At 34.9% G+C, this 23,984-nt stretch overlaps 1 protein-coding gene and 1 pseudogene across 7 annotated transcripts in view; one reads left to right on the top strand and one right to left on the bottom strand.

The window, feature by feature from the left end:
• The window catches only part of USP34 (ubiquitin specific peptidase 34), a 209,536-nt gene that overhangs the window by 131,998 nt on the left and 53,554 nt on the right, over positions 1-23,984 (bottom strand). For all 7 annotated transcript variants that reach the window (XM_033125149.1, XM_033125154.1, XM_033125155.1 and 4 more), the window contains exons 6-10: positions 18,685-18,752; positions 15,509-15,701; positions 13,892-13,953; positions 5,326-5,407; positions 5,154-5,246 (exon numbers count right to left, since the gene is read on the bottom strand). In XM_033125149.1, coding sequence (XP_032981040.1) covers positions 5,154-5,246; positions 5,326-5,407; positions 13,892-13,953; positions 15,509-15,701; positions 18,685-18,752 — 498 coding nt within the window. The remainder of the gene's footprint in view (positions 1-5,153; positions 5,247-5,325; positions 5,408-13,891; positions 13,954-15,508; positions 15,702-18,684; positions 18,753-23,984) is intronic.
• LOC117033160 (cyclin-dependent kinases regulatory subunit 2-like) lies at positions 1,684-1,924 on the top strand (annotated as a pseudogene).

Below are 23,984 nucleotides of genomic sequence, written 5' to 3'. Positions count from 1 at the left end.
AGGCAAAAAAACATGATGCTATTTTAGAGGTGCACATTATGAAAGCAAATTCAAAAACTAGTACAGAAAAAAGTATTAAGATTGCACGGCTTGAGCTCCTGGTAAAGATGAAAATATAAAGCTAGTTCACAGATGATTCTTCACTGATCAAACAGAAAAGAGAGGAAAAGAATGTCAGGGAAAATGGCAGAGTAGGAACTGCCAGGAATCTGTATGTGCACCTATACAACAATTGTAATGGCAAAAACTATGTAATGTTACTCCAAAACTCTGGAGTCAATGCGAACTCTTACCAAATAGCATAAATTTTCAACTGATAATTCTGTAATTGGCAAAATGTCATTAAAAAAATGAGGGAGGACACATCCCCAGATAAACAGAAGCTGAAATAGTTCACTACAACTAGACCTGCCCTGCAAGAAATGCTAAAAGAAGTCCTTCAGAATGAAATAAAAGGTAGACCAGTGAAGAAATTAAGATCTCTAATAAAGGTAAATATATAAACAATTAAAAGTTAGTATTATTGTAGTTTTTATTTGTAACCCCACTTATTTCCTACATGAGTGAAAAGACAAATGCCAAATAATAAGTTATTATTAATCTAGGTAATTGGGCACAAAATGTACTAAGTTGCCACCTGTGATACCAAAAACAAAAACAAAGGGATGGAGCTGTATAGGAAGAGAGTTTCTGTATGGTATTTAAATTGGCATAAATTCAAATTAGACCATTAGAACTTCAAAATGTTAAATATAATTTCCATGTTAAACACCAAACAGCTATAGAATATACACGAAAGGATATAAGGAAATCAAAAATTTCATTACATAAAATAAGGCAGTAATGGGGAAAATGATAGACAAAAACACTGTAAAACATGTACAAAACAAATCCCTCTTTGAATAATTACTTTAAATATAAATGATTTAAAACTCTCCAATCAAAAGACAATAGCAAAATGGATTTTAAAAAAAGAACATGATACAACTATATGTTGTCTACAGAGATTCATGTTACATCCAAAGACACAAAAGTGTTAAAAGTGAAAGGATGGAAAAAGATATTTCATGCAAACAATAAGCAAAAGGGAGCTGGCTCTAGTATATGGATTTCGCAAAATTTATTGCATTAGTCCTACAGGAATGACAAACATTTCCGATCTGCTAGTATAGTCAATACTATAGCCAACATCTTCATGTACATGTATTTAAAGATAAATTACCAGAAATAGAATTTCTATTATTGTTCCCCAAGTTACACCACACTCTGGTCAATACAGTGTATTATTAAACATAATGAGCATTACCCAATACATGAAAATGTTATGTTATTTGAACCTATATTTAATTATAAACAAAGATAAGCATTTTTCAAATATTTATAAGCCATTTGCACTTCTTTTGCTATTAATTTCCCATTTGTCACCTTTGTCTATTTTCTCCTTGGATTCCATTATAAGAGTTGTGATACAAACATTGAAAAGAGCAATGGCCAATCCAATTACTACTGGGTGAATCATGTGCGCGTGTCTCTTTCTCTCTCTCCCTCACTTGCGTGCGCAGTAACCTCAAAAACTTATTCCAGGTCACAATCGAGTGTTGCCTTGGCCTGATACAGACATCCGTTATCCCCACTCTTCTCACACCATCTCTAGCTACTCTGTTCTGCCTACCTGCTAGCAGGATGGTCCACAAGCAGCAGATCTACTACTCTGACAAGTACTTCAACCAGCAGCACAAGTACCAGCTTGTGAGGTTACCCAGAAAACTTTTCAAACAAGTACCCAAAACCCATCTGATGTCTGAAGAGGAGGAGGAGACCTGATGTCCCATCGAGTTTAGGTTGCTTACATTACAGGATTCATGAGCCAGAACCACATATTCTTCTCTTTACACAACCTTTTCCAAAAGATCAACAGAAATGAAGTATATCTGGGGATCAAGTAAATCTTTTTCAAATTTAAGATATGTGTGTACATAAGGTAGTACTCAGTGAATACTAAAAAAATGTACAAATTGTTCATCTATACTTGTGCATGAGCTGTATTCTTCACAGCAACAGAGCTCAGTTAAATTCAACTGTAAGTGGCTTACTCTAAGGTGTTTAAGATTTCTTTTAGTCAGTTCTCTTAACATAAGTACTTATTTGACTTTACCTATTACTTCTGTTAAATATAGTTTGTATGTTGCATTTAAAAAAAAAAAAAACTTATTGCAAAAGGGAGGAAAAAAAGACTCAGGCAAGACTGTATGAAATCAACCAACCCTGGAAACTCTGAAAGCAGTTATATTTGGTGCTTGAATGAAAAGAACTCAAAATGTAAAATTTCCTGATCATTCTAAATCTATAATAGATTCAAAGTAAAGCAATAACAAACCACAGAAACGCCCAATTAAAGTAACCATTAAAATATACTTTATATTATTGAACAATATTTTAAAGATTTTTTAAGTTATTGCAAACTATATCACAGAATATGCCACATTTTTAAAAGTATTCCCTTAATTTACTTCAAATTTTTATGAGGATAAAATGCTAGAATTTTTAACAGACCATATTATCAATAATCAATTTGAACTCAGTTTCCTTAAAGAATAACGCTTCACTATTCCTGTTATTTACCCTATATTACTTAACACATTTTGCTGATCTTGCTGTGAACAAAATAAAAATGAAAAATCTACTACAAAAAACGTGCTCAGAATGTTCTGAAAGAAAATTTACCTTTACTCTGAAATATGAATTTCTTCTTCAATTTATTAAAATGACAGAGATGTATAGTATACAATATTAAACATAGAAAGTAAAAAATGTATTGAAAAATCACAACCAATCTAAGAATTAAGTATCAAGGCACACAATTATTAACAATCAAAAATTTGAAAAAGTTTATATATTATAAAGTTTATGTATATATGCAGTGATCATTAAATATAATGGAATAGAAATATAATGGGCAAAAGTATAATGGGGAAAACTGTTGTTATAATAGCAAAAATAAATAAAATTAAAATTCCTAAGAATAAGCTTAACATGAAATAAAATCTATATATAAATAACTTTGAAATACCAAATGATACAAAAGAAAACAAATGACATGTTATATTTCGTACTGGAAGACAGCACTTCAATTCTCCTCAAATTAAAAACAGTATTTTTAAAGAATAAGTCAATGCTAAAATTCATATGGAAAAATCAATGAGACAAAAATTCTTTTAAAAAACCAGCCAGCCCTACCATATCGCTTCTGGTATACGGCAATTTCTGTCAAAAAAAAAACATTACGATGTGTCCTCATCCACTTTATTCACTGGATCTGGCAACGGGCAACTTCTGGTTCTTCCCCAAAGTCAAAATGATTCAGGCAGCCACGACAGCACAACTAAAGACACTCATGAAAGAGGACTTCCAGAACTGCTTCAGAAAGTGGCAAGAATGATGGGGTAAGTGTGTTCGAAGCGAGGGGGAGTATTTTGAGGGAAATTAATGGCAATGTGTCTTTTACTGTAATACTTTTTTTTTTTTTTAAACATTCACCGTATTGTTTACCAATAGGTCCGTCTACAAAGTCAGAAATTGACCTAGTCAAGATACATTAGTATCTCAAATCAGTAAAGAAAAGCAGAGTTACTGAACAAAACAGATCAGGGACAACTACTCCACAAAAGGGGGGTGAGGGAGTTGGAAACATACGTGATATTTTGAACCAAGATAAATTCCAAATGAATCCAAGATTAAAATATAAAATTGCAACAACAGAAAAAATAAAACTGGGCTGGCCCGGTGGCTCAGGCGGTTGGAGCTCCACGCTCCTAACTCCAAAGGCTGCGGCTCGATTCCCACATAGGCCAGTGGGCTCTCAACCACAAGGTTGCCAGTTCAATTCCTCGGGTCCCGCAAGAGATGGTGGGCAGCGCCCCCTGCAACTAAAATTGAACATGGCACCTTGAGCTAAGCTGCCGCTGAGCTCCCAGATGGCTCAGTTGGTTGCAGCGCATCCTCTCAACCAGAAAGTTGCCGGTTCGACTCCCACAAGGGATAGTAGGCAGCACTCCCTGCAACTAGTAACGGCAACTGGACCTGGAGCTGAGCTGTGCCCCCCACAACTAAGACTGAAAGGACAACAACTTGAAGCTGAACGGCACCCTCCACAACTAAGATTGAAAGGACAACAACTTGACTTGGAAAAAAAGTCCTGGAAGTACACACTGTTCCCTAAGAAAGTCCTGTTCCCCTTCCCCAATTTAAAAAAAAAAGAGGAAGAAAAAAAAAGTTTCAGGACACACTATATTGAGGATGATAAGGGAAAAAAAGTACTTCTGCCATACCGTTATCAAACCACACATATGCTTTAACCTAACAATTCTACTTTTAAGTAAAAATTTATCCCATATAATAACTTTGCACATGGATGAAATGACTATGTTAGAAACTACTTACTTTATCATTGTGTATAACAGAAAAGCCTGAGAATGGGGATCCCTATAAATGGGGATTAAATAAATTATGGTACATGCATATAATGAAACACTATGTAGAATTTAAAAATAGTGTTTTACATATTGATATGGAATAATCTCCAGGATAAATTAAGTGAAAAACAGCAAAGTTCATTTAGTATGTGACATTTGTGGAAAACAGGAAGACAAAGGAAGAACAGTGTTTACAATTAGCTATTTGTATAGAAAATCTATGATGCACCTGAAAGATTAAGAACTGCATGTGTGGGAGACAGGGACATGGTCGGGGGAAGAACATAACATATTCTTCCATATTTACTTTTTGTATTTTGAACCACATGGACATATACCTATTCAAAAAATTTAATAAAAAAAATAGAAAAGAAATATACCAATACAACATTCAAGATAGAACTTTACTATATAAATAAAAATAGGAAAATGTCTCTTAATAAACCAAGATGGTATCGTTAAGAACCTCTAATTGACTAACTCATTCACTTCAATTTTACCAGTAATACAGTAGCAAGTCATGGACTCTGAAACCAAACTTCGTAAGTTCCATTCTGAACTTTTTGCATGTCTTGGTTACTTTAACTATAAAATGGGGGTGGATAACAGAACTTACCTCACAGGGGGAAAACACTTAGACCATATAATGAGGAAGCACTTAATGTGAGCTGTTAATATTACCTGTGCTGCAGCCCAAATGCAATCAATATGCTGAGTACTCAGTCGCCCTTCTGCTGCTAAAAAATTCAAAATCACTTGGCACTGCTTGATAATCTGGAAAAGAAAGTTATAGTTAATTTTTAAAAATATTCTCTCTTAATAGAGCAGAGAAGTTATATAATAGTCCACAAACCTCAATATGTAAATTTGGTCCAAATATATGCTCTACTACACTGTTGCTTATAAGCCAGTCTGCAAGTTCTTTTGCAATGGACCTAAAATCAAGTAACAAAAATAGTTAATACATGAAAAGAAATTAGTGTAATTCTTTCCCATGTCTACAAGGCAGGTAAAACTGAAAAACTGAATTCGTTCACATACAAATTATAAAGTAGTGGTTATATACAATTAACTGTTTAGACTACACAAAGAATAACAAATGAAGGAAATGGTAATTACCTAACTTTATAAACAAGCAAAAGACAACAACAACAAAAAAACCCCAGGAAAGTCAAAATAACAACTAACGTAAGATACAGAGGTGAGAACTCCAAGAGTTAACACCAAATAAACAATTATTTTCCTACTCAAGGACTTTGCTTTCCCACTTTTTAATTTCCACAGTAGGCACTAAAGCGTTCAAGGACGGTTTCCCAATAATGATCTCTACAGTAAGATAACATGAGGAAAGTAGGTTACCAAAAGGGTGAAAAAAGGAATTATCCTCAAGCCAAACTAGAAGTCTCCTGCCTGATATTAATGAATGAAAATTCCACTAATGTGGTCCAAAGATAGCAAGTGATCATTCAAAACAACTTAGATACATTTACCAACATCTCATCCTTCATTTCAAAAAAACAAACTTTTTATTTTATAACAGTTTTAGGTTATGCTTTTTTTAAGAACTATGCAAAAGCTATTCTCCTTTAGAGTAACAACTCACTGGCATACAAATTAACCTATTATGTTAATTCTACCAATAAAGTAGTGTGGGTTTCTCAGTTAATTGTCTTTTATAGCTCTGAGATACACATGACATATAACAAAACTGAACATATCTGAAGTGTACAGTTTTATGAATTAAAGCTTAAATATACATCTGTGAATCCATTACTACCATCAAGATGATAAACACATACATCAACTCAGAAAGTTTCTCTATGCCCCTTTGTAATCCATCCCTTTTCCAGCCCCCACAACCCGACTCCCCAACCAGTGACCTACTTTCTATTATTATAGATTAGTTTTCATTTTCTAGAATTTTATGTTAAAAAAAAAAGTATACCATGCATTCTTTTTTTATTCTGGCTTCTTTCATTCAATGTAAGATTTACACATTTGTTGCATTTATTAATAGCCATTGCTTCCTTCTGCTATAAACATCTGTGTGCAAGCTTTTGTGGGGACATAAGTTTTTAACTCCTTTGGGTAATTACCAAGGAGGTCATGCGGTAAGAGTATGTTGAGTTTTGTATGAAACTACCAAACTCTTCCGAAGTGGCTGTGACTTCTTGCAGTCCCACCAGCAATGAATGAGTTCCTGTTTCTCCGCATCCTTGTCAGCATATGGTGGGATCAGTGTTCTAGATTTTGACCATTCTAATAGGTGTGTAAGGGAATTTCACTGTAACGTTAATGTGCATTTCCCTGATGAAAGAGGATGTGAAACATCTTTTCATGTGCTTATTTGCCATCTGTATATCTTCTTTCATGAGGTGTCTGTAAAGTCCTTGGCATGTATTTTAATCAGGTTGTTGTTCCCTAACTGCTGAGTTTTAAGAGTTCTTTGTATATTTTGGATAACAGTCCTTTGTCAAAAAAGCCTTTTGCAAATATCTTTCCTCCCGTGTGTGGCTTGTTTTCATAGTCTCTTGACGTTGTCTTTAGCAGAGGAGAAGTTTTTTAATTTTAATGAAGTCCAGCATGTCAATTTTTTCTTTCATGAATCATGGCATTGGATCCAAAAGGTCACGCCTTCCCTAACTAAGGTCATCTAGGTTTTCTCCAATGTTATCTTCCAGGCGTTTTACAGTTTTGCATTTTATGTTTAGATATACTGTGTAAGCTATTTCAAATTAATTTTTGTGAAGGGTGTAAGGTCTGTGTCTAGATTCTTTTTTTTTCCATTGGTTGTCCAACCGTTCAGCACCATTTGTTGAAAAGACTATCCTTGATCCATTGTACTGCCTTCGCTCCTTTGTCAAAGATCAGTGACACTATATACGGGTCTTGACTGTATGTATTTATAGTAACTCTTGAAGGTGGGTAGTATCAGGACTCCAACTTTGTACTTTCCCTTTCAATACTGTGTTGGTTATTCTGGGTCTTTTGCCTCTCTGTATAAACTTTAGAATCAGTTTACTGATATCCTCAAAATAACTTGTTGGGATTTTGACTGAGATTACACTAATTCTATAGATCAAATTGGGAAGAACTGGTATCTTTACAATTTTAAGTCCTTCTACCCTTTGACGTGGAATATCCGTACATATAGTTCTTTGGTATCTTTGATCAGAGTTTTATAATTTTCCTTATATAGATCTTGTCCCCATTGTGTTAGATTTATACCTAAGTATTTCATTTCTGTAGTACTAACACAAATGGTATCATATTTCAAATTCCTTTTGTTGATTGCTGGAATATAGGAAAGTGATTCACTTTTGTATATTATGTCCTATAACCTTGCTATAATTGCTCATTAGCTACATGAGTTTGTCAGTTCTTTCAGATTTCCTACATAGGTGATCATGTCATTTGCAATCAAAAAATTTTATTTCTTCCTTCCTACTCTGTATACCTTTCATTTCCCTTTCTTGCTTTACCACATTAGGTAGGACTTCCAACAAAATATTGAAAAGCAGTGGTGAGAGGAACATCCTTTCCTAGTTCCTGATCTTAATGGAAAAGGTTTAAGTTTCTCATCATTAAGTAATATGTTAGCTGTAGGTTTTTTTGTAGATGTCCTTTACCAAACTGAGGAAGTTCCCCTCTAAGTTTACTGAGAGTTTTTATCACGAATGAGTGATTTTGTCAAATACTTTTCTGCATCTATCACAAAAATCACATGACCGTGTAGTTTTTCTTCTTTAGCTATTGATATGATATGATATATGATATGATAGATAGCCATTGATATAATTGATTCTGAAATGTTGAACCAGCTTTGCAAGATAAATCTCATTTGGTCAATGTGTACAATTCTTTTTTATACATTGTTAGATTTGATTTGCTAATATTTTGTGACTATTTTTGCATCCATGTTCATGAGAAATACTGGTAAGTAGTTTTCTTTTTTTGTAATGTCTTTGTCTGGTTTTGGTATTTAGGTAATGGCCTTCAAGAATAAATATGGCAGGATTCCCACTGTTTCTATCCTCTGAAAGAAATTGTAGAGAATTGGTATAATTTCTTTCCTATTGAACGTATCTGGACCTGGTGCTTTGTTTTGTAAGGTTAAATTGTTGATTCAATTTCTTTAACAGATGTAGACCAATTTAGATTCTCTATTTCTTCAAAAAAATTTAAGTGGCTATTATAGAAAAACATTTAATGAAAAAAGTAGTGATAGGTAGAAAATAGGTTTCAAAATAGAATGTGTGGTAAAATATCCCAAATTTTTTCATCTTTATATATTATACACTTAAAAAACTGGAAAGATTAAATAACTTTTTTGTTTATCCATAGAAGAATAAAAAAAAAAAAAACTTACTCTAAAGATTTTTTTTTTAGAAAGCTATGAATTAGATAATATGGGCCTCAAAAGGTAAAACATTAAAATAAAACTACTAATGATATATTTTACCTATTTCTGGGTAGCCCTACAGAAGCTAAAAATCCATGACTCAACTCTCTGATTTGCATAACATACAAAAAGATAATTCAACTAAAAATAATTCTAAAAAATAAACTACATCTCTTCAGTTTCTTGAAAGATATTAAAAGGACACCCAGTGTCTTTTATGATATCTGAGAACTGTAATTATAACTGAGCAAGCATAAAATTAGACAACATTACCAGTAACAACCATTCAGGGCTCTGGAAATATACATATAATGGGACTCCCAGAAAGAGTAGGGGGAGCATGAAAAAATTTTGAAGAAATCATGGCCAAATGTCCCAAATTTGAAAAATATTCATCTACACATTCAAAACTGACAACAAATGCCAACAGGATACTAAACGCAAGGAAATGCACACCTAGACACATCACAGTCAAACTGTTAAAAGCCAAAGACCAAGAGAAAAATTTTGAAAGCAACAAGAAAAAAAGAACTAAACACATATATACAAGGTAACCACAATTAGATTAAAAGCTGACTTCTGATCAGAAAAAAAGGAATAGCGCTATACTGGAGCAATGTTTCCGTATTTTACTAGAATTAAGTTACTATTAATCCGAAGTCGACAGTAATAAATTAAGATGCATATTGTAGCCCATTCAGCAACCACTAAGAAAAGAATTTTTGAAGCATTAAAAAAAGAAATCAATGGACTTAAAATGGTATACTGAAAAATAAGGCAAAAGAATAAAGACAGAATACAAAGAAAACCAATAGGAAATGAGACATAAATCTTACCATATATAAACATTAAGAGAAAGGATTAAATAATCCAATCAGAAGGCAGAGACTGTAACTTGATTTTTTTAATCCAACTATATGCTGCCTCCAAGAGACATACTTTAGATCCAAAAACACAAATAGGTCGAAAGTAAGAGGATGAGAAAAGATATGCTATGAAAATAAGTAAGCATAATAAAGTTACAGTGGTTATACCAACATCACACAAAACAGACTTTTAAGCTAAAAAACATTTTAAAGAAACAAAGAGGGACATTTCATAATGATAAAAGGATGAAATTATCAGGAACATTTACAAATATAAACATACATAAACCTAACAAAAAGTCCCAAAATACATGAACCAAACACCAACAGAATTGAAGGGAAAAAAGACAAACAATACAGCCAATTCTTGTTACTCACAGCAGTTATATTCTATGAAGTCGCTGCACTGAATTAGCTAATACTGAAACCTTGAATCTTTTTTTAATTATTATTACCAACTGCTTTAATGGGTAAAAAGAGCATGGCATTAGCATCAAGGGTATCCTAGAGTAGTTTCTCGTTAGAAGAAATGACTCAGTGCAACGTGACTTGCTGTTTACCTTTGACTAGAAGAAGTCAGAGGGTTTGACTAAATGCAAATCTTATATAACTTTAGGTAAACAATCTGTTCGACAATCCATTTGCAGAACTCCTTTAAAGACAGCTGCTTCACAGAACTAAGATTTGTTCTGAAGTTCCCAGCTCCACCAAAGCAATGCAAGGGAGGCTTTTCTCCTTACGGAAAATTGCCATCAGGCCATCCGCATCCTTTCCTCCCTACCCCCTGCCCCACTTCCTCTGAGAAAAAAAAAAAGAAACATGGCTCTCACTTGGGTATTAAAATTATCTCTTGGGGTTGCTTTCTTGTATTTGGTCCTCTTTTTCCAAAAACTCAGTTTTTTAATGAGGCATAATTGACATATAACATTATTCTGGTTTCAGGTATGCAACATACACGTAATGATTCAGTATTTGTATATATTGCAAAATGATCACCGAAGTCTAGTTAACATTAGTCACCATACACAGTTACAAAAATATTTTTTCCTTGTGATGAGAACTTTCAAGATCTACTCTCTTAGCAACTTTCAAATACGCAATACAGTATTGATTATAGTTACTGTGCTGTACATTACATCCCCATGACTTACTGATTTTACAACTGAAAGTTTGTACCTTTTGACCCTCTTCACCCATTTTGCTCCCTCTTCACCTCTGACAACACCAATCTGTTCTCTGCATCTATGAGATTGGGGGCTTTTTATGTTTTTGTTTTGTTTTTTAAAGTCCACATATAAGTGAGATCATAAAGTATTTGTCTTTATCTGCCTATTTCACTTAGCATAATGCCCTCAAGGTCCATCTGTTTTGTCGTAAAGGCAAGATTTCATTCTTTTCTATGGCTGAATATTATCCCATGGTGGGTGGGTGGGTGGGTGTGTGTGTATACACGACACAGAATTGAAGGGAGAAAAAGACAAATAATACAACCAATGCTTGTCACTCATAGTAGTTATATTCTATAAAGTAGCTGCACTGCATTAACTAATACTTCACAAACCCTTGAATCTTAAATCCTAAAGACAAATTATCTTAGCAGATTCTGTTTTCTCTATTTTACAAAAGAGAAAATGAGGTTCCGAAGTGTTGAGGTGACTTGCCTGAGACTGTCCCACTAACAGGTGCTAGAGTTGGGATTCATATCCCATCCAAGTGGCTCCAGAGCACAGCTTCTTGCACTACACTACACTGCCTCCTACTATTTCTGACTAGAGTTAGAGACTTCAACACCCTACTTTTAATAATGGAAGAACAACTACCGTAGGCAAAAAATCAACAAGAATGTAGAAGGCAAACAATACTACCAACTCATCAGACCTAACAGACATCTACAGAACACTTCAGACAATAGAATAAACAGTCTTCTTAAGCACACATGAACATTCTGTGGTACAGACCATATGCTAGTCCATGAAACAAGACAAATAATCCAATAAAAACTAAGCAAAAAAGTAAACAATTCACCAAAGAAGAAATAGAATGGATAATTACCATACAAAAAAGATGTTCTGTATCATTAGTTATTAGGGAAATGCAAATTAAAACCATAATGAAATATCACTTCACACTCACTAGCATGGCTATAATCAAAAAGGCAGATAATAACAAATGCTGGTGAGAATAGGGAGAAACTGGAACCCTCATATATTGTTAGTGAGAATGTAAAATAATGCAGATACATTGGAAAATATTTTGAGTTTCTTTAAAAGTTAAACAGAAAATGACCATACAAACAATTATATTTCTAGGTATCTACCAAGAGAAATGAAAACATATGTCCACAAAAAGACTTGTACACAAATGTTTAAAGCTGCATTATTCGTACTAACCAAAAAGTGAAAACAATCAAAATATCCATCACCTGGTAAATGGATAAACAAAATGTGTTATATCTACATAATGTAATACGTACTATTCGGCAATAAAAAGGTATCAATTACTGGTTTACAGCACAACATGAACGAACCTCATGAAAAACAGTATACTAACTCAAAGAAGCCGAATGAAAAAAATCACTATCATGATTCCATTTATATGAAATGCTCAAACTAAGCAAATCTATAGCAACAAAGTAGATTAGTGGAGCTGGGAATAAGAATGAGGACTGACTACAAATGGACAAAAAGGGAACTTTTTGAAGTGATGGCAATGTTCTAGAATGGAATTGTGATGATAGTTGCACAACTCTAAATTTACTAAAATTCCTTACAAAAACAGGTGAATTTTATGACATATACAGTATTTATATGTTAATAAAACTGCTTAAAAAGAGACCCAATTCACAGGCTTCAAGAATATTTATCATACTTTTTCTATTTGCTCTATTTGCTCCAATTGTCTCCCACTATACACACCCTTCTCTACCCAATTTAAACTGTCTCTACTCTGTTCCTCAAAACTTGTACTCTCTTTCCTCTTCTCTCAACCATATCTGTAGGATGTATATTCCTTATACTTTTTAAAATGGAGTTCCTTCTTACTCTCAATCCACTGTTTCATCAACATAAAGACCCACCTAGCCCAGATGTGTGCAGTTATTGTACTGTTTCCAGGATTATTTTTTCTTTTTTGGGGGGATTTGGAGGGCGCAATAGGGGGGATTGCTGCACTAGCAATTTTAAGATTCTATTAGGCAGTGTCAAGAGGGTGGGGGATGGGGGTCACTGAGAGGTCAAAAAAAGGAAATCCAGAGCTGTAGTTTTACTTACATTGGATATAGTCTACGTAATGTTCTGAAGATACGAAATAATACTCTTAGCATAACCCAGAATTTAAAAATCTATTACCAGTTCTGGACAATACACTTTAAGGGAACCACTGACAAAGAATGATGCCAGAGGTAAATGACTCCACCGCTCTGGTAATAAATCTAAAAACTGTACCATATGAAGAAAAATTGGAGGAATAAAAACTCTTTAGCCTGGAGAAGAAAAAGAGGCGTAGTCTCTGGTTTTCAAATTCATAATGGGCTAGTTTCAACTGAGATTAACTCCATAGGGCAGAACTAAGATTAATGCACAAAAATTACAGTAAAGCAAAAATACGACTCATTCGTATAAGGATGAATTTTCTAGCATCTTAATTTATAACTCTGTTCAGGCATAAGATATTACTACCCAACTAACATGAAAAAACTTGATTTCTATACTGGAAGGACAATTAAATGGAATAAATATTGGAATAAATATTTCTAAGAACTTGAAAAGCCCTAAACTATAAAAACTACTTCTTTTCACACATGAGCTTCATTAACTTGGTTTTACCCCACAAAATGCACTGAATGTGGTCTTTTCTTTGTCCGCATTAAGTGTGCTTTCTGAAACTATCAGTACCATATTCTTTATTACTAAATTCTCCTGTATAAATAGTATCCTTTGCATCTTGTGCAAATGTTGGTATGTGCATTTCAAAAACATGGAGAAATGTTTTGCTGTATTATTTTGAAAGCTTATCAAGACAACAAATGAATCCACAAGGCAAAGAATTTCTAGTAAACACTTCAAATCTAATAAAGTCACAATTATATTTAACATATAAAAAGTCACATATTAAAATGGTATTACTTATGTATAAATAATGCTCCTACTTACGTTTCTGTGTCTGATACCAATGATTCATTATTGCACACATCATTGAAGGTGTGAAGTTGATTCTAAAAAAAAAAAAAAAATTCAAAGTTTTTTCCCAAAATTACTCTTGTACATGTTAGCAATGGTCAAAAAACATGGTTTGATATTTGTAGATCATAATTAACAACCAAATCAAAATTACAAATTTTAAGATAGATAATCAGATACACACACACACACACACAACTCCCAAGTAGTCTGGCTAGATCCTTTATCATATTAAAAGATGAAATAGAAATAAATTCATCCCACAAGTAATACTTATGCTTTATTCCACTATTCACCCTACAGAAAACAAAGCTGAATAAGGGAAAAATACTAAAATCTAATACAAGGCAGCAGTAATATGTCATTACAGACATAGAATTTTGGGTTTGAAAGCCCTCTAGATAAACACATCTAAGATTTAATTTTGCAAAATGTCACCAATTACTTTCTGTATGTACAAAGTCCAATATATGGGTAAAATCAGAATAACTACACTACAAAAACAGGCAACAAATAGAAAGAAGTAAAGCTAATGGAGACCTTGATAAACCAGAGAAATCATATCCATTCTAAGGAAACCGGCTAAATACTTAGCTCTAGAAAATTACTTATGCAAGAATACAGGCTCTAGGATATCAGGCCTTCCTCTCCACCCCACTCCACTCCACAAGAGAAGTCAATAATACATATTTCTCCATACTTAAAACAGTATTTGCTACTGTGCAAACCAAGCAAAACATTTCTATTAGTCAAATCTGGCCTATGGCCAATTAATCTATGGCTTCTGCCTGGATAATGAATTGTTACTACTTATAATATTCAAATCTAACCCTCGTCTCCTCATATTCAAAATAGGGAAAACTATTTCTATGAGGACCTTATAAAGTCATGCATGTAAAAATATTTAACGCAATGACTGGCATAAGGTCAGTGCTCCAATAGTAGTACCATGTTTCTTGGAAAATAAGCCCTAGCCGGACCATCAGTTGTAATGTGTCTTTTGGAGCAAAAATTAATATAAGACCCTGTCTTATTTTAATATAAGACCCGGTATAATATCATATAAAATAATATAATAATATAATATAATATAATACTGGGTCTTAATGTAATATTATATAACATAAAATAATGTAATACAATATAACATATATAATATATATAATGTAATATAATATAATACAATACAATACAATATAATATAATACCAAGTCTTAATATAAGACCGAGTCTAATATAAAATAATATAATAAATATAATGGAATACCGGGTCTTATTTTAATATAAGACTGAGTCTAATATAATTCAACACAACACAACACAACAACACAACATAACATAACACCGGGTCTTATATAAGACCAAGTCTTATTTTAATATAAGACCAGGTATAATGTAATAGAATATAACATAATATATAATATAATAATATAATACCGAGTCTTATATTAAGTTTTGCTCCAAAAGACGCATTAAAACTGATGGTCCGACTAGGTGTTATTTTCGGAGAAACACAGTAGGTATTATTATGGTGATGATGATAGTCTGAAAGGTAAATAAAAAAAAGACCAACAATAAAATATAGCTTACCGTTATCTGACTTAGTCCAGCCAATCTCATAGTCAAAGTAGGTGACATAAAGTACTTAAATGCAAGATCTAGGCTTTCTTTATCAAAACATAACGTTGTGTCCAACGGTTCTTTCACTGTGCTCCACATTAAATCAGCCATGTTGCGAGCTGCACTCTGTCTTAACTCCTGATCAGAGAGCTTGCATAAATACCTGAAATGTTGCAGAAATAAAACATACACATAAACTTGAAAAATATTTCTAAACACCACTCAACAATTCAATAACATTCATTTGCACCGTACCTCCAAAATGTTTAGTACAGTAGAACCTAGCGTCCTGGGATTAACATTCCCAACTTAAACTATTTCTAAGTGATGCTTCAAGGATTATGACAGGTGGCAGTATGTTCTTTGCTGAGAGGCCAACTTAAATCAGAAACTGCGAAGAGCTGCGTCATTTACCATAGGATTCTGCACCTCCAGTACAGCTTTACTATTTTCTAGTACCCGTCAGCTCCGGTTTTAGCAAATTTCAGCTAACTTCATACAAACAGTGTATATATTCCCCACACAGCCAAAATTCTTCTAAATGTGTACATTTTAAAACATTTTTCTTTTTTGGCTTCCAAAAATCATAAGCCACTAGTTTTTATCTCAGGCCCTATGGATTCTATTTGGCTGGTTTCTCTTCTCTATCCAATCTTTCAACATCAGGGCTCCTATGGACTTGTAATGGGTTGCAAAAAGGCCCCATATTCTTCCCATCACTTTATACTGAAGTCTTTACAACATAACAGACTTTGCCACTCTTTCCATCAAGAGGTGTCATCTATTTCTCTACTTCCTTGAATCTAAGCTTTGCCATGAAACTTCCTTTGGCTAATGAGGCATTAAGAGATGACATAAGCAGAAGCTTGAGAAGTCTCTGAGCTTGCCCTCTTTCACTAGGAATTCTTCCACCACCAAGATAAGTGGCCCAGGTTAGCAGCTGGATGAAAGAGAGCTGGTCAATGCCCCAAATGACATCTAGCATCTGTGGGACATATGTAAGCCTCCTTCCTCCATCAAGACCATCACCCTGCCAAACACGGGACATGAAAGTGATGCTATCTTAGAGCATCAGTTCCAGCCAAGTCAGCCCAGATCAGAAGAACTCGCCAACCAGAGAACTGTGAGAAACAATAAATGGCTGTTATTTCAAGCCACTGTTTTGGGGGGCTGTTTTCTTACACAGCAAAAGCAAACTGACACAGGACTACGTCCTAGGCTCACTTCTGTTCTCTTTCTACAGTCTCTCCACAGACAACCCCATTCACTCCCATGGTTTTTAAGTGCTGCCTTTATGTGACAACTCCTAAATTAATAATGATGTTCTGAGGCTTATACTCTCAATTTACCAGTGCCGCTTCAACGACCCACAGGAATCTCAAATTAAGTCTCCCAGTCTTTCACATCTCAGTTAATGATATCCACAGCACAAAAGAGAAATTGGGGTAAGGGGTAACTGTCATCCATGATACTACCCATTTCCTTAAACTGTACAATTACCAATCTTGTTGATTTCATTTTCACTTATATCCATTCAACTTTCAAAAATCACCACAAACAATCCTTGCACAAGTAAGCATCATTTCTTTCCAGGACTACTACATTAACCTTTCAGTTGGTCTCCTACCTTCTACTCCAACCTGTTATAGTTTATGATACACTTAAAGGCCAAAGTGATCTTTTAAAAACCATCATGAATCATCTGTTTAAAACCCTTCAGTAGAGTTGCACTGCTAAAATTAACTCCAAACTCCTTCTAATGGCTTGAAGGTCCTAAATAATCTGCCCCTGCTTATCCAAACTCAAATCATAATTATACCCCCTTACACACTAAGCTCCACACCAGTCTGCTTCTAGTTTCTCCAATATGTCATACTCTTTCCAACTTCAAAGCCTATGCCTTTATGTCCCTTCTACCTGGAATATGCCCTTCTAATTACCATTTGATTAGCTGATTCATGTTCTTCAGATGTCACCTTTCAGAAAGGCCTCATATTTCCCCTATCACATCACTTTAGTTGCAGAGAGTTCCTTACTATCTGTTCCTTTTCCTGACACTTCCTCCAATAATTCCAACTATGGGAAATTAATAGGCATTCAAATGTTTCAAATGAATAAAAATAATATAAACTTTCAATTATATCGGGAAATACAATCTTAGAACTAAAACAGTTCATACTCTAAGTCTAATCAATACAATTTTTTCTCTATCCCCTTTACAGGTGTTCTTCCTAGGCTGAGATTTCCAAAACTCAACTGTCACCACCTCTATATTTAGATATTTAAAATTGTGACCTATCCTCTAGAACTCTCAATTCACCTTTGCTGCTGTTTTTCTCTGTAATACTCATCGTCTGATGAACTACATCATTTACTTATTTTGTACAGATGGCATGAAAGGAGAAATATTTTCTTCTCCACTAAATCCCCAGTGCTTAGACTATAATACATAGTATATAGGTACTTGTTGACTGAATATAGTGGAATACCACGTAACCATTATTAATCTTTGTTTTTCTATACTTATGCAAAAAAAAAAGTCTAAATCGCTTAAAAGTAAACATTAAACAGAAACCTACACACACATTCAACTACTATACACCAAACTGCCCAATAAAATTTTCTCTAGAGAATGTGAATGCAAGGGACTTTAATACAATATAATTCTTGGGGCGGCTGGATGGCTCAATTGGTTAGAGCGCGAGCTCTGACAACAGGGTTGCTGGTTCGATTCCCACATGGGCCAATGAGCTGTGCCCTCCACAACTAGATTGAAGACAACGAGCTGCCACTGAGCTGCCAGAGGGGCGGCCGGATGGCTCAGTTGGTTAGACCACCAGCTCTCAACACCAAGGCTGCCGGTTCAATTCCCACATGAGATCATGGGCAGCGCCCCCTGCAACTAAGATTGAAAACAGCGACTGGACTTGGAGCTGAGCTGTGCCCTCTACAACTAGACTGAAGGACAATCAATGACTTGGAGCTGATGGGCCCTGGAAAAACACACTTTTCCCAAATATTCCCCAATAAAAATTTTTTTAAAAAAAATTAAAAAAAAAAGCAAAACAATATAATTCTTTACTGTATTATAAATTGTTTAAATATATTACAATGATAATCAGACAGAAAAGATTTTATAAACTTACCTGATAACATAGGTCCTAAAAGGGATAATGTGCTGCATGACAGCAGGGATATGTAGCCATATTCTAATCTATAAAGAAACAAAGATGGCATTAATGTATAATGAATATGTGAAATACATGTGTCTTTAAAAACAAGATCACTTACTATTTTGCTTCCTCTAATAAAACTACACACACTTTATTCTGAAAAGCATAAACTAAGAAATACGATTACACACATAACAGGTTATAAGTAATTTAATCTACACACACACACACACACACACACACACACACACACACCAATCTGAAGAATTAGTATTAACTTCTTGCCGAAAAGGGAATCATCCATCCAAGTAATATCATCTTACTACACGCTACTCTATACCTTTCTATGGTAGCAACCCAAACACTATAGAGTGAATTAGGCAAATGTATTTTATACGCACACATTGATTAGTATCAACAACTCTTTACTGAATTAACCTCTAACTGTAAGTACTCCAATCTAAGATAAATCTGCTCCCTTACTTTTTTCTGCACAACATTCCAACCCATTTCTAAATCTAAAGTGCTTACATTATAGTTTTGTTCTCATAGTAGTTTAACTATAAGAATAAAACTCCTAAACAAATCATCTAACAACAAACTAAGATACTAAGCCTTGACAAAGGCAAGGGATACAAATTAAGAACAAATTTGCAAATAAAGGATATATGGCTTCATTCTAATCTAATCAAAGATATCTACATAAGTCCTATAGTGAATACTATTCTAACAGTGAAATGTAAAAACTTTTCCTTCTGAGACTAGGAACCAAATAAGAATGCCTTCAATTCAACTTGAACTGAAGACCCTAGACAGTGAAATAGGCAACAGAGTAATTAAAAGGCATGGGATTAGAAACGAAGAATTAAAATCAAGATTACTCTGAGATGATATGATTATGTAAGCAGAAAATCCAAAATAATGTCCAGATAAACTTTTTTGGAATTAACTACTTTAGCAAGATTTCTGCTTAGAAAGTTAATACAAATAAATAAATATACAAGGTGTGATCACAAAATACAGTGAATGTTTAAATTAAAAAAAAAAATTTATGGGCGGCCAATTGGCTCAGTTGGTTAGAGCGCAGTGCTCATAACACCATCACCGGTTTGATTCCCACATGAGCCAGCGAGCTGCGCCCTCTACAACTAGAGTGAAAATGACTTCACATGGAGCTGAGCTACGCCCTCTACAATTAGATTGAAAACGACTTGACTTGGAGCTAATGGGTCCTGGAAAAACACACTGTTCCCCAATATTCCACAATTAAAAAAAAATTATTACAGTAAAAGACACATTGCCATTAATCCCCCTCAAAATACTCCCCTTTGCTTCGAACACACTTATCCCATCATTCTTGCCACTTTCTGAACCAGTTCTGGAAGTCGTCTTTCATGAGTGTCTTACTTCATCCTCCATCATGACAACGCTCCGTGTTACACATCACCTCTGGTATATGGCAATTTCTGTCAAATAAAAACATTATGTCTTGTCCTCATCCACCTTATTCACCAGATCTGGCACCGTGCAACAAAGTCAAAATAACCATGACAGGTAAATGTTTTGAAGTGATTCAGGACATCGAGGCAGCCATGACAGCACAACTAAAGACCCTCATAAAAGAGGACTTCCAGAACTGCTTCAGAAAGTGGCAAGAACGATGGGATAAGTGTGTTCGAAGCAAGGAGGAGTATTTTGAGGGGGATCAATGGCAATTTGTCTTTTACTGTAATACATTTTTTTATTTAAACATTCACCATATTATCTGATCACACCTCATACATAAACTACATTATACATATACATATATATTTCTTATGTACCAGGAACAAACAGTAAAGTTTTCAAAACTATTCTCTTTACAAGAGCATCAAAAATTATGTCTAAAAATAACAGACATATGACACTTCTATACAGAACATAAAAAGTTATGAGAGAAATTAAAGAACATCTAAATAAAAACACATGTACTATATAGAAGACTCAATATTGCAGAGACGACAATTCTCCCCAAACTGATTTATGGATTCAATGAAACCCAAAAAAGTTTACATGCAGAAACTCAGGCTATGATTCCAAATGCAAACATCCAAGAGACAAAACACTCTAAGAACACAGGGAGGGCAGTGTCGGTGGAAGCTTCAGCGAAAGAGTCTAGCAGAATGTCTCACACCATTTTGCTGATACAGCCTACCAAGAGGCCAAAAGAACTTACACTATGAATGAATGCAAGGAAGGCGTTTGTAAAATGTATGAAGAACATCTGAAGAGAATGAATCCCAACAGCCCCTCTATCACATATGATATCAACTGCTTGATTTTATTGATGATCTGGCAGACCTCAGCTGCCTTGTTCACCGAGCTGATACCCAGAAGTACCAGCCTTATAACAAAGACTGTATTCAAGATCTACAAGGTGTGACAATTAACTTCATGAACTTGCCACCGTGCGCTTACATTGGTATATCAGTGTCTCACAGCTGTGTTCGTGTCAACGTGTGGCAGTGTCTTGCTGAGTGGCATTCATTATAGTTTTTGCGTGCAGTCATGAGGATGTCTGAGTTTAAATTAGAGTAACGAACAGACATTAAATTTCTTGTTAAACTTGGCAAAAGTGGAAGTGATATCAGGGACATGTTAGTCCAAGTGTATGAGGATAACACCAAGAAGAGAACTGCAGGGTACAAACAGATTAAATGTTTTTCTGATGGGAGAGAATGTGCCACAGATGAAGAGAGGTCAGAGCGGGCAGTAACAAGCACAACTGACAAAAACACTGGAAAAATTCATCGGATTGTGCATCATAATCATCCGCTGACTGTGAGAAACATAGCACAGTTAGGAAATCTTAACTGAAAATCTTGGCATGAGAAAGGTGTGCAAAAATGGTCCCGAAGGAGCTCTTGCATCGTAACAATGCACCAGCTCACACTGCATTGTTTGTGAGAAATTTTTTAGCCAGTAAACAAATAACTGTATTGGAACACCCTCCCTACTCACCTGATCTGGCCCCCAATGACTTCTTTCTTTACCCAAAGATAAAGGAAATACTGAAAGGAAGAACTTTTGATGACATTCAGGGCATCAAAGATAATATAACGACAGCTGTGATGGCCATTCCAGAAAGAGTTCCAAAATTGCTTTGAAGGATAGACTACGCACTGGCATTGGTGCATAGCTTCCCAAGGGGAGTACTTCAAAGATGACCATAGAAATACTCAGCAATGAGGTATATAGCACTTTTCCTAGGATGAGTTCGCGAGCTTAATTGTCAGACCTCGTACGTGCTCCTTTGTCAGCAGGCCCAACAGGCAGGGAAATAGTTGTGGTGGAAGCATGAAGGGGATGGAAGTACGTTTGGAACTCAGGTGTGTACAGCATGCTATAGTGCAAATTCTGTATTATAGTACTCCTGTTTCCATTTTTGTACACTCTAGCCAGGATTAAATGTGTTAGATGAATGTGAGGATCTTGGTCAATGTTGGTCACACCCTTTTTTTCTTTCTTTTTCTTACTTAAACATTTTTATGATTATTTAGATGGAAATTGTTCTTTGTCAATTAATGTTGGTTTCAGACCTTCAAAAACTGTTCATGCCTGCTTTATAACATTCACTGTACTAACCCTTCTTCAAGCTGGGGGGGGTTGGTGATGCAGTTATGTCCTCAAGATAAAGTCTTGGTGAAAAACAAATATATGTTCTTCAGTTTAAAAAAAAAAAGACAAGGAATGAGTACATAACGTACAGGAGGGCGACTACAGCTAGTAATATTGTATTCTATATTTGAAAGTGGCTAAGAGAATAGTTCTTAAAAGTTCTCATCACAAGAAAAAAAAACTTAACTATGAATGGGTGTCGGATGTTAACTAGACTTACTGTGATCATTTTGCAATATATATCAAAATCATTATGCTGTCACCTAAATATAATTTAGTATGTCAATTATACTTCAATTTTTAAAAAATAACAGAGGTAGAACTTTCTTTATCAGAAAGCAACCCTTCTTATAAAGCTCCAGAAATTAAGGTAGTGTGCCAATAATATAAGATGAAGCAAATAGACTAATGGAACAAGCTAGAGATCCCAGACCCATGCACTTAAAGACACTTGTTTTATGACAAAAATGATACTGCAAAAAAAAAAAAAGAGGAAAGGCTTGTCTTTGCTATAGTGTTAGGACCAATGGTTGTCTATATAGAAAAGAAATCTTTATTCCTCACCCAATATCATACACAAAAATCAATTTCAATTAAACTGTAGATCAAAATACGAAAGTAAAACAACAAAACTTCTAGAATGTCGAAAAATGTCTTCCTGACCTAAGGGTAAGAAAGACTTTTTCAACCATAAATAAAAACACTAACTTTAACAATTTTTTTAATGAATTATACATTAAGTCAGACAAAGGACTTATATCCAAAACATATAAAGAATCTCCATGTATCAGTAAGGAAAACACAGACAATTTGATTTTTAAAACTGGCAAAGGAATTAAACTTCTCAGAGGGACCGGCCCGGTGGCTCAGGCGGTTAGAGCTCCGTGCTTCTAACTCCGAAGGCTGCCGGTTCGATTCCCACATGGGCCAGTGGGCTCTCAACCACAAGGATGCCAGTTCAATTCCTCGAGTCCCGCAAGGGATGGTGGGCAGCGCCCCCTGCACCTAAGATTGAACACGGCACCTTGAGCTGAGCTGCTGCTGAGCTCCCGATGGCTCAGTTGGTTGGAGTGCATCCTCTCAACCACAAGGTTGCCAGTTCGACTCCCGCAAGGGATGGTGGGCTGTGCCCCCTGCAACTAGAAACGGCAACTGGACCTGGAGCTGAGCTGCACCCTCCACAGCTAAGACAACAACCTGAAGCTGAACGGCACCCTCCATAACTAAGATTGAAAGGACAACTTGACTTGGAAAAAAGGCCTGGAAGTACACACTGTTCCCCCATAAAGTCCTGTTCCCCTTCCCCAATAAAATCTTTAAAAAAACAAACAAACAAAAAAAACTTCTCAGAAAATATCCAAATGCCTAATATTCCTCTTAAACTGTGTTCAATCTCATTAGCCATTAAAAATACGAAATAAAACTACAACTACTATACCTCCATCAGAAATCTCTAAGAATTAGAACACTGGGTGTTTGCAAGGATGTAGCACAATGGGCACTTTCATATTCCCAGTGGGAGTATAAATCAATTCAATCACTTAAGACCTTACATTAATGTAAAAGCATATATGCATACTCTATAATCAAGAAATTCCACTTCTAGGTATATATCC

The sequence above is a fragment of the Rhinolophus ferrumequinum genome, chromosome 13, assembly GCF_004115265.2.
Source record: "Rhinolophus ferrumequinum isolate MPI-CBG mRhiFer1 chromosome 13, mRhiFer1_v1.p, whole genome shotgun sequence".
Taxonomy (NCBI): Eukaryota; Metazoa; Chordata; class Mammalia; order Chiroptera; family Rhinolophidae; genus Rhinolophus; species Rhinolophus ferrumequinum.
The sequence above is the reverse complement of the archived record's forward strand: the minus strand, read 5'-3'. Positions and strand labels throughout refer to the sequence as shown.